We start from the raw sequence: 12,107 nt of genomic DNA on the forward strand, positions 1-12,107 counted from the left end.
CTTTGATCATCTGAGGCTTTGATTTGTGCCAGTACAAATCCCTTTAAGGAAATGTGATCGAGACAACATTTTTTAAGCTGCTCACTGTGTTTTATTCAGGAAAAAGGGGAGAAAAAATCAATTCAAGGAACCCAAAAAAATAAATCAGCAAGCTTCTGTCAGAAGCAGCCCCCAAATAAATCAATTCTGAGAATCATCCTTCATTTCCATCAACCACACCCAATTTACATTAAAACTGATTAGTAGAGATGCTAATGTAGTCAAATAAATAAAGCATTATAGTGAACCGATGTCACCCCCCCCTCCACTCCCACACACACACACGCTCGCACACGCATCCGGTATAATGAATATACAATATGTTACAGAGTTACAGTATATACACCACCTTTTATAGCAAAGATGATACGTTTCCAGGTCAATCGTGTTACAGTGAAGCTGGGAGGTCGTCACATCCATCATCGTTTCATAGCTTTGAAAACAGCAGAAACAAAAGGACTTTTCTGTGACCAGATATTTTAGTGATTTTTTAGCCCACTCCTAGTAAACTCAAAAGAAAGGAAGAAACATGGACTTAAAAAAGAAAAAGAAAAAAAAAAGATCAACCAAGTGCTACGACTGAAGACAGAAAAGGTTGGCAAAACTTCGCTGTAAAGAACTTTAATTCTAATTATGTATTTTTCTGCTTTTCTTTCCAAATATACTCTTAAATAACACTCCGTCCTGCTGTAATGCTAAATCCTCAAGCTGCACTACTTAAACAGAACAAAACTTTTTTTTTCCACATCGCGTTCTTGTTAGCGCTTTTTTGCCCCCCCCAAAAATAAAAATAAATCTGATTTAGGTTTTGGTCCTCCACTTCTGGGACTGAAAAGCCCCCCTGAAGCCTCAGCTTCACCTCCTTCACCCTCTTATTTACACCTTTTTACCCTCCGAGTGCAACACGACACACAAAGGTCAGAAACGGAACCCTCAGCCTCACGGAGCGGCTTCACCGGGTTCCCCTCCTATTCCGAATGACGGGATTTGTACAAGTTTAGTGCAATCTTATTTATAGGATATGATAGAACTCTAGAAAAAACAGCAGAAACTGAGCCACACATCCCGTCCAGTCGTACAGGATCAGACGTGTAACAGAACTGGTTCTTACTGGACTTTAATGTTGGACAGCGCGAGTGAGGGGACGAGGACTGAGGACACTGAGCATCAGATGAGGAAGTAATGCCCTGGTAACTTTCTCTTCACGTGGTCTTTCAATTGCATCTCTCCCGCCAAGGACTTGGTAACGACACAAGCATTTCACATATATTAACATTTCACGGCGTATAAACAGAATTTTCAGTGTTTGGAAGAAAAAAAATAGCTGTTTTTTTTAAACCAATCGACAGTTCCTCCGTCCCCCGTGTCAATAGAGAGCTATCAATTCAAAGTTATGTGCACCGATTTTCCACCTCCTTCCTCCTGTCTTCACCTCTTTTTGCTCACATTTTCTCATGACACACATACGGATAAATAATTTATTACATTCAGACGCGATGCTCTTTCTTTTTGGCATTTGAACAGTGAACTGAGTTTAAACCAAAGTTGCACATAGCATGCTGCTAACTGTTCAACGTTGTTAGTACTTTTAATCAGTGGGGGGGGTTCAGAAGGCCCATTTATTGCACTTAAATGTAAGACAGGACATGAGAGGAAGGATGGAAATCACACATTTTGTATGTGTTAAGGAGAGGAATTCTTCTCTTTTGCAGGTCAAGTCAGTCATTTTTACACACGGTAACGTCGACAAATGAACAGAACGGCCGTCCTAATGTCACAGGAACAAACCCAGACAACTCTGAGCCAATTCTGTAAGTGTTTCTGGATATTATATGCTTATAGCTAAAGCTAGAGTTTAATATCTCCCACAATTCAGTCCTTTCACACCCGGACACACACACACCTCAAACGACAAGGATCTTCACTTCATCCTGTTCATCAGGCCTGTAGAAAAAAGGGATGCAGGGGTTCTCTCCAAGGAAAGGGGGTGATCTTGCTGTTCCCTGGGGGTTTTGGATCTCTTGGAGCAGCTGCATGATCTGTTGAGCTGTGCCGCCCTCTTTTGGCCCCAGGGATTTGGTATCAGGGTTGGCTGATCCAGATGAAAACAGCTGAGACGGTTCCGAACCTGTTGTGGGCTCCGACAGGGGGATGATCTCCATGGCTTCTGCAGAGAGAGTAGAGAGAGAGAGCCGCCATGAAAAACCTCTTCATTTCTGTTACAGAAAGGTTCAGGTTGAAGCTGTTCCTGTACCTGCTCCACCCACAGCATTGGGCTCTGTCTGAAAGTGCGCTTGGTACTCAGACCCAACGTGGTCCTGCCCGACAGGAAGCAGGTCGGGGTTCACTGTGCCCGAGCCGGCCACGGCGCCGGTGTACCGGCTGTACCAGTCGTTCCTCTCTGCCACCAGTCTCATCACCAAATCCTGCAGTTCTGCCAGCTTCATCTGAGAGGACAGAGGAAACAAAACATGAATGAAATCACTCTAACAGTGATTGGGAGGCATAAAAAGAGGTGCATCAATATAATATTTTCATAATAATCCAAATCTTTGCAGTACCTTCATCTCCTCCTTGTCCTGGGCCAACATGTTAATGTACTGCTCCTTCTCGTGGTGCTTCTGCTTCATGATGGCGCGCTGACTCTGGTACAGTGCTATATACTCCCCTGGAGACAGTGAAAGTACCAGAAGTTATTACAAAAATGGGGGAACAGTTGCATTGTGGTTGGTATACGACAGGATTCCCGCCTCACCTATAGTGTCGGTCTCTCCGGACAGCTGGATGCAGCGATGCTCCAACTCCTCCACCCGCTCCTTCAGGTCAGCCTTCTCTTGCATGAGAGAGGTGAAACGGTGCTGGAGCTTCTCCATGGCAACCTGCAAGGCCTGGTGAACTTCCACCGGCACTCCTCCTTCTGAAGAATAAATCATCACCATCTATCATTACTAGTAGGATTACAACACCAGCAGCCAGCGGACAGAGTCAAAAACAAGATTTTCATTTTTACACTTCTGAACAAACAAAACTTTGCAGCGTCCTCACCAGAATGATCGTGATCGTGGTCGTGGTCACAGTGAGCGTGCTGGTCGTGAGCGTGAGCGTGATCGTGCTGGTCGTGATCAGCTTTGTGGCTTTGGTGCTGCTGCTCCAGTCTGAGGGCCACGGCCGCCTGGTGCCTGGCTGCCAGGTGAAGCCGACGTTCTTCCTCCAGTTGTCTCCGGGCCTCGTCCCTCTCTGCTTCCACCTGAGCCAAAGCTCCTCGAATAAACTGTTCCTGAGGTGGGATAAAGGAAGACACTCCATAAACCCAGGTAATAGCACATTTTTGAGGGCTAATGTCCTAATTAAATTAATGATTTACACTAGTGCAGCATGAATCTAATTTTAGATGGACCAAACTGTTTCAAGAAAAGAACATTTGGAGGAATAATTCTCACCATCTCCTTCTGGCTCTCAAAGTCTTCTGGGATGATGATGGAAGCTGATATTGAGTCCTCTTGCTGAGGGCTTTCTCTGCCTTCTCCTGAGGACATATGAAGTCTGTTAGTCTTTGTGAAAATATATGTAGATATTTCCATGAAAGCGAGTGATTAGTTCTCCGAATGTGACATTTGATTTAGATCCTTAGGGATGAAGGGAAGTTGAGTGTTATTTTGCCTGGAAAGAAAACCGTTTTCCATCCTACCATGGTCTAAGGACGATGAGGCAAGAGCAGAGCTGTTGAGCAGCTCTCTCACTTCACTCTTCAGCTGCTCATTGTCTCGAACCAACAGCTCCAACTGCTCCTGCAGGAGACAGTGACGAGAGCCATGATACATGAGGAATGATACGTACAGAGAAAAGGATCAATTTTACCCTGGAATGCTCAAGGAACATAGTGAAGGACTGAGACGCTCGTGAAAACCTCACCTGTGCTCGCTTGAGCTGACTGTGACTGATCTCCAGCTCTACCCGGCCTTGGCTCTCATCATGATGCAACCTGTCCATGAGCTGGACCTGCTGCAGATACTGGTGATGAAGCTGTTCCCGCTCTGAAGCAAGAGCCTGGTAACCAGCAGAATACTGCTGCAGGTGGGCCACAAGCTGCTCCCTCTGTGCCAGGAGGCCCTGAGACTCTTGACTTTTCACTTCCAACTAAGACCAATAAACAGATGAGAATCTACTGTTTCCATGAAGGGAATTTTGTTTGGCTCAGGCATAAAGAAATGTTTGAATGTACAGTATATCCTGAATTCTCTGGAATGCATTTTATTTTGTCTGTGATCCCTTTGGTAATTGCCTATAAATGACTCCACCTGCTCTTTGATGTTGTGCAGCTCCTCCTGCAGCTCACCCATCCGACGTGCCAGCTCCTTTTTCACGTGCAGCTCTGACTGGATGGCATTAGTCAGCTCCATGTTCTCATTAGTCTGCATAAAAAGGATTTACTTTCACTCATTTACCTACTATTAACCCACATGATTAAAACATGTGGATATATTTACCCATTAAACGAGTCATACGGGGAAAAAAGACCGCCTTACCACTTTCACAAACCCGTTCTGTAACTCTGCCAACTGGTCTTTTAATGTTCTGTTCTGGGTGAGAGCGCGGCTGATTGTGGCCTTGTCAGACTGAACATCTTCCAACATGCGCCGGCGATCCTCCTCCTCCTGAACTTGGTTCTCCACCCGTCGCTCCAGTTCTCCCAGACGCGTCTCCTGCTCTGCACACAGGCGGCTCAACTGCTCGTTATCTCGCAGCTGGAAGAAAGATGGCAAAAGCCCATTATAGACGCTGCAAACTGACATTTCAAAGTTCTATTTTAATCGTTTGAAACAAACTAAAATCAGTTTCTTGTTAATGAGTAAATCAGGAGTGATTAAGCATGAAGTACTTTAATGGCTACCTGGGCCTGGAACTGTGCAGTAACAGCATCTTTGTCCTGTTGTAAAGTGTTGAGCGCCTCTTCCAGAGCCAGCTCGCGCTCCGATGGCTCCGAGGACTGAGGTTCTGCTTTGTTCTGGGCCTCTCTCTCCTGAGACAACAGTGCTGCACAAATGGGTTCAGAAATGAATTAAACACACGGTAAATATGTAACAAGACTATTATTCCAGTATCCTGGGTATCCATGTGGAGAAAGTCAACAAGACCATTTAAATGTTTTACCTGCAGCACTTTCCAGCTCTGTGATGGCAGCCTCTAGTTCCTGAACTCGGCTAATGTTTTGGTCCCTCTCTTCTGCCACCAAAGCCACCTGTACAGATACAGAGATGATGCGTTTGGCTTCAGAGCTGGCCAACACCAGTGACTCCGCTGATGTGAGCGTAGTCTACCTGTGTAAGCAACTGTTCTGTTTTGTCCTTCCAGGCACGACCCTCCGCCTGGATCTGTTCTGCATAACGATCCCTCTCTTTCTGCAGATGGCCTATGGACTCCAACAGCTACGACAGGGAAACGTATAAAGAATGGGATCAAAACAGCACTTGCGGATGGCGGCTGCTTGGCTCTCGTGTGTACAGACCTGATGATTGTGCATTTCTAGCTGCTGCTTCTCTTCAAGCAGTAACTGGGCCTGTTGGGTGGCACTGGTGGGATCAGACTGACTGGAGCACTGACAGAAAAGAATAATCAAGGTTGACTTTAATAAATGGGGGAAAAAAATGGCCGAACAGTCTGCAAATCTGCATCTTTGTATTACTGCACCTGTTGCAACATGAGATCGGCTAACTCAAGACGCTTGCGAAGGTCCTCCACCTCAAATTTCATTGCTCCTTTCTCCTCATTGCTCAGCTTTATCTGCTCTGACAGCTCAGAGTTCTGCTGCTTGGTTTCCTCGCTTACATTGCTGTGAATGGAGAAGCGTGAAGACATTTAGGAATTGGAAGGTGTGCACGTCTACTGTATGGCAGGGTTTGGGTAAGTGACTCACTTTAGTCTAAACAGCTCCAGTCTCAGGGAGTCTCTCTCCTTTTCCAGTTCTTTGTTGTGCTGGGTACAAAAAGTAAAATAAGGTGACTAAAATGACGTGAACAATAACAAATGATGATTTACGCCGGTGTCAACATTCATCCGTCAGTGTGTTTTTTCATTTGAGGGGATTGCTAAATATGAGGGTGTCTCACCTTCTCAAACTGTTTCTGCTGTGTTGACACGGAGGAAAGCGTTCTCTCCAGCTCCGACACTCTCTGCTTTGACGACTGCAGACGATTATTTAACTCCTCGGCCTCGGCTGCACAGAAAGACAGAGACGAGGGGACATGTTGCTGACCTCTTCTCCTGTACATAAATGCAGGCATTAAAAGAAGTGCACATTTACCTGATTTCTGTCGAGCAGCCTGTTGTGTGTACTGCAGCGCTGTTTGCAGCTCGGATTTCTCTGACACTAGTATGCCAATAGTCTGAATGTGAACCTTGGGAGAAGAGAGTCAACTTGTTTTATATCAGGTCACCCATCAGATGGACAAATTATAACCTTTAGTTGTCAACAGGCTGGAGGTTAGCATGGAAGGTAATATAATTGAGCTTCATTTCTTTCTGGGATGATTCTCACATTCATCCAATTGAACTCAGCTGCTCGTCTTACCTGCAATTGCTCCCGCATGGCTCCATGTTCTTTGAAATGTTTATCTTCAAATTCTTTGCGTTCCTGAAGTAATGAGCACAGAAATGTAAGAAAAAAATGCATGGTTTGAAAATGACAAAGATCAGCATCGATATACCTTTTGTAACTGTTCTGTCAGTCCTCGAGTTTGCTGCGTCTGCAAAGAAGAGAAATAGTTTCAGAGCAACAACTGTTTCCGGACCTTGACAGTGTTACACAATTCTGCTTGTGGAGAAAATGAAAATGAAAATCTGGCACATCAAGCCTCCTCTGCACGCCTGAGAGGACAGAGGTGTTCAATGAGTGGACATGCTCTAGTTCTTAATTTTAATGAACCTTGTGTGTCTGTTTAAAGTTTTGAAAGTATTGAAGGCGAGTGAGGAAATGTCAGAACAATCAGGCATCAACAACCCGATTAGGACTCCAACTTAGATGTGCAGCCAAGTATAGTGGGAGGATAAACAGGCCATGCAGAATGCAACCGTTCAATGAACCGAGGAAGAAAACGTCAGATTCTGTACACAAAAACTAAGAGACACGCAGCTTCTTACCAGCTGGTCAAGCTTGGTATTGAGCTGAGAGTTTGTAAGGTTGCTGGACTCCAGGGCGGCTGCCAGCTCCTGGTTCCGAGTCTATCACGTGCACACATGCATCACAAAAAAGGGGGAAATATAGGAGAGAGTGCATACAGTGAAATGGTAAATGCCAAAAAAACACAAGGAGAAGGACAAGAATAAAGAAAACAAATCAAAGATGATTCTTCGATATGATGGCAAGCAACAACACTGGAAAAGAGTGGAGCTAAACTTTCACGAGAGCTGAGAGGCGAATGATTACAAAGGTGGGATCCTCAGGATCTCAATTTCATACGATTACTAGATTTCAGATTGAAAACATACACATGCCATTTATAACTTAACATAGATATACCAGATATTATATACCAATCATTTATTGAATATCGAAACACTTGAGCTTGAAATATTTATTTAGTTCCACACAACCCACAATTGGGAAACGGTCACTCCCGGATGTGTGAAATATTACAGAAGAGCCCAGAGCTGATAACAAATCCTGATCAACACCAGGCAGGTTACAGCAGCATTTATAGCAGCAACTAGCTCGATATTGTATAGACCAAACAGGTGTTATCGAGACACGATGAGATTCCTAACTTACCTCTAGCTCCCTCTCGTTGCCAGAAGATCCACTGTCACCGTTCACATAAGCAACAGACGACTGAAAGAGAAAAACATCATTTTGAAAAATCCCTTTTTGAATAAACAGACAAGTCTTCACCTCAAAACCTAAAGAAACTGCTGCGCTGAGTAAAACGAATGTTTCTTGTTCATGAAACTGTATTTTAGATTTGTTTAATGGAGTAACTGATATAACGAGGAGTGTCTCACAATCCCAAAAGCATCACAACCAAACTAGGTTATCTAGTCTGGTGGACCAGTAGGATGATGTTGAGACACTTGTGGCCACTCGCAACAACTGGCAAATCTGAAAATGCCTCAAGTGAATTCCTGCCCAAAATAGATGCGACACACCCCCAGTTGAAGAACACACCAGTGGCTATATGACAAAGCGCGATTTGACCAGAGGAATGAAATTTGACAGAGTTGAAAGTGGTGCTGGTAAATACCCCAGAGACCAGGCCGTTCAGCTGCTGGGAGAGCTGCCGCAGGCTCTCGGTGGACGACAGCGGTCTGCAGGATGACACGCAATCGCATTAACATCCTGTCTCATTCCATTGAATTTAGAATAACACGTGCACCTTCCTTTGAAACACGCATGCGTGTCAACGCACCTATTTTCTTCCATGGAGTTGTCACCACCATTGGTATCATGATAGTCCTGCAGAGGAAGTCATGACAAAGCAAAAAGAGAGGAAGCTCAAAATGAAAGAAGATAAAATCCAGCGTAAACAGATTTAATGTCTGAGCTCACTTCTACAAACAGGGAACTCTGCTGTTTTCAAACACTCATGTGTCACACACGTACAAAAAAACACTGATTGTCGGGCCGGGATATTTCTGAACATGTATTATTGCTTTTCCAACACAAGCTGCATAAAGAGTGTGAAGGACAGTGGGACACACCTGTGGTTCAGTGTGTGGACTGACAGGCTCAGGGTTAGTAGCTGTGTTAGTATTAGCAGGGTTAGACTCGAGCTCGCTCTTTGGCTCCTCCAGCATCTGGGAAACAGACGACCCGATGGTGGCGGCTTCTGCACACGTCTGAGGTGACACAACAAAAATGCACACTGGTTGAGTGCCAGGAAGCAGAGCTGTTCCAATGGAGGAGCAACAAAAGGCTTTGGATGTGAATCAAACACAAAACCAACAAACACCACAAAGTTACTAAAAAAAAAAAAGGGAACAGAAGTATTCTTCAGTTTGGCTCATTGATCACACGGCAATGCACAACACGGTGTTCATGCACGCAGGCGAGGTTGAAAATGTGCATGCTGTTTATTCAGAGTCAACGTTTCGAAAGGAGATTGTTTGATCTGGAAGATGAGCAAAAATGCGCCAGTACACAACAGTGGAACGAACCAGCCTAGGTCCGAAAATCTGAACACACAGAGATCTGCATTTCAATCAATCGATAAATAAATAAATCAATAAATAAAGCAATTATTTAAACAGCTCTTTCTCCTCCCACAGAGCAAACTGCAAATGCTGTAATTCTGGAGAGCAAATCACCTTTGAGCAAACATGCAAACCCTCATCAGCTCAGGGGCTGTGTTTCAGTTCAGTCTCATCAAAATTAGTGACATTTTTGCACTATTTTGCTTGAAAACCAAAAAAATGTATCCCTCACATTACTTAGAACTCAAGAGAACTGACTGCACCTGATCGAATCAAAGAGGATTTCTTGCAGTATTATGGAATATATTAAATGAACGGGCAGTCACATCGCAGTAAAAACACTTCTGTCAATACAGCCAGTTAATAAAATGGTAAATTTGATGACCTAAAACGCACTGACGAAGGAACTAGTGATTAAGGAAGAAGGAAGAGTATTAAAAGCACATGGGGAGCAGTGGAACGTGGTGTTTAAGACAACAGAGAGAAAGAGAAAGCTCACCTGACTGTTGCTATAAGGAGGCAGGGCTACTCCATTGCTTTTTCTAAGTGCTTTCAGAATATTGTCAAACTAAGGGAGAGATGAAAAAAGCAAGGAGAAGGAAATTAGAAAGTGACAGACATAAACACACAGGGAAAGAGAACCAAGCAGGAAGGAAGGAGCTAAAACATGGAATAATGAAATGAGGAGGCTCACAATGAGGCACTAGTACAAAGGGGCCGTGCACATCACATTTTGAGGAATTACGGTACTCATCTGTGTCTATCGATGGACCCTACTAGTGGTTATCCAGAACAACTAAATAAATCAGGGTTAGGTTACAGATTCCGCACAAAAAAACCAACAGATGGATGCTATAAACCAAATGTGTGACGTAATCAAATGCCTAATTTCATCCCACTGGAGCTACCAATCAGTTTTCAGACATAAACACCACAACATTCCTTGCTTAATTCATTGTTACCAACCCTCGATTAACCCGTCAGTTCTCCAGTGTCTGACGCAGACTTAGAGCATAAAAGCAATGGGTAAAAATCAACATAGAGACTAAAATGTCAATAGATAAACCAGAAGGGCAGTTGACTGGCTGCCTGACAAAGGGCTGAAATACAGTAAAAAGTACCAACCCCCCCCCAAAAGACTGGGACTTACATTGTCCGGAGAGCTTCTGTCCGTTGAAGGCGCATCAGTCTGGCTTTGCCCCTTGACCTTCCTCTTCTTCTTGGCTCCTGCTCCCCCCGTACTGCTCCCCCTTTCCCCCACCATGCTAGCAGGGGAGCTCTTCTGCTGAAACTCTTTCAGCTGACCGACACACAGAAACAGTCGATATATAAGAATTGCATGCCTGATCATATTTTTCCCAGATGAACAGTTGATACGCCATCTAATACAAATGTGCATCTTCCAAACCTTAAAATACAATCACCCCATCTGGCATGTTTGCATAAAAGCCTCCTGTTCTTGCACAAACAGGATGACCTTCTGGCAAATCACAGTGCGGTGATAAAGTTTAGCTTATTATAGGAAACCTCCAGTTTCTGTATGCATGGGGATGGGGCCTGTCAGCTGTCGTTGGGGACCAAAGGAGAACAGCTGAGGACCTCCAATGTTATGCCCACGACCACTGTGTAGGATAATTGCAAACTAAAGCAGCCGGAACCGTTGCTAACCTCTTGCTAAAGCATTGTTTCACAGCTGATCGGGCCATGTTTCGAATTAGCCTCTTGCTAAAGGACACAGCAGGACGGGGAAGAGGGGATGCCAGCTGTCAAAACAGGCTCCGTCATTCCCCCGAGCTGAAGGCTCAAATGTGAGCCCGGGGCTTGTGGAAAACTGCTTCTGGTTGCGCATTTTGGTAGATTTTGAGCCACCGATCAGATCAATCAGAGAGCCACCTAAATATAGGCTCCCATTCCTGACACTCACACAGCCAACTTCAGTAGTTAGCCAAAAGCTGCTAACGTCAAGTTGCCTCTTAGCATGCTGAGGTTTTTTCCCCATTTTTAACAATTACGCCAATAACGACACATGATAGTTTTGACCAAATGAATGACTTGGGTCAGTTAGCAAGTAGTTAAACGGAATACCAAACATTACGGGCATTTAGGTGCCGCAAATAGTCCCCCGTATCAAGAAAAGTTAATGCTAACAACAAAGGCCCGGAGAAAGCACCGGTCTCCAGTAAATCTCGAGGCCTACATGGGAGCGAAGGAGGCGGCGCTGGCAACAGCTCAGTGGCCGGTCGACGTGTAATGACAACACCCCGGCAACGTCAATAGATTCATAGCGAAGAAACAGACACAATTAGCACAAACAATCCACCAACACAGTGGGAATGTGACCCATTATTCCGTAAAACAACGGATCACTACTTTGATAGAAATATACATATATTTTACCTTTTTCTTTGCTGCTGCGAGTTTAATTTGCCTGCTCTGATCGGCCATACTGCTGCTCAGTGGTCGAAGGACCGAACCACGTCATCAGTTTGGCGTCTGTTGACGTCTCTGCCGGTAGGGGGCGCTGAGCGCAGACTTCCACTCAACAAATGCATCAAACGGATCGAGAGAAGTTGCATAAGCCTCCCAAAAAAAATCAATTAACTATTATATAACGGGAAGATCACGAGATCCTGTCAAACGTAGATTTTTGTGACTGTATTTTATTGATCTGCCATAACAAATGAATTAATAACAGCTATTACGTTTAAATATTTCTTGCATCTTCCCTTCTGTGCAGGTCCGTCACTAATGGATGATGCATTTCTGGCCACTTACATTCCTTCCTGTGGAGACTGAATCGCTCCTCCTTATGGAGCAAGGTAAATAGGATGCTCCACCAGATCCACACTTTAGAGAGGAAATACTCCAAAGTATTTAAGAAATGT

General features: G+C 44.4%; 1 protein-coding gene across 7 annotated transcripts; it reads right to left on the reverse strand.

The window, feature by feature from the left end:
* Positions 1–68: 68 nt before the first annotated feature.
* Positions 69–11,750, reverse strand: golga2 (golgin A2). Of its 7 annotated transcripts, XM_057019774.1 has the most exons (28): positions 11,620–11,750; positions 10,373–10,522; positions 9,722–9,790; positions 8,731–8,868; positions 8,439–8,485; positions 8,274–8,337; positions 7,805–7,864; positions 7,177–7,257; positions 6,744–6,782; positions 6,608–6,670; positions 6,341–6,434; positions 6,147–6,253; positions 5,954–6,012; positions 5,728–5,869; positions 5,546–5,635; positions 5,358–5,465; positions 5,191–5,278; positions 4,931–5,073; positions 4,566–4,784; positions 4,338–4,451; positions 3,952–4,176; positions 3,728–3,827; positions 3,480–3,565; positions 3,085–3,316; positions 2,795–2,956; positions 2,601–2,707; positions 2,294–2,486; positions 69–2,206 (listed from the first exon to the last, which is right to left on the reverse strand). In XM_057019774.1, the coding sequence occupies exons 1-28, from the start codon at positions 11,665–11,667 to the stop codon at positions 1,944–1,946; spliced, it is 3,291 nt and encodes a 1,096-aa protein (XP_056875754.1). In that variant the 5' UTR covers positions 11,668–11,750; the 3' UTR covers positions 69–1,943. The 7 variants fall into 7 exon arrangements, with proteins under 7 accessions (XP_056875754.1, XP_056875755.1, XP_056875757.1 ...); XM_057019775.1 differs by lacking the exon at positions 9,722–9,790; XM_057019777.1 differs by lacking the exon at positions 8,731–8,868.
* Between the last annotated feature and the right edge of the window lie 357 nt (positions 11,751–12,107).

The sequence above is a fragment of the Takifugu flavidus genome, chromosome 20, assembly GCF_003711565.1.
Source record: "Takifugu flavidus isolate HTHZ2018 chromosome 20, ASM371156v2, whole genome shotgun sequence".
Taxonomy (NCBI): Eukaryota; Metazoa; Chordata; class Actinopteri; order Tetraodontiformes; family Tetraodontidae; genus Takifugu; species Takifugu flavidus.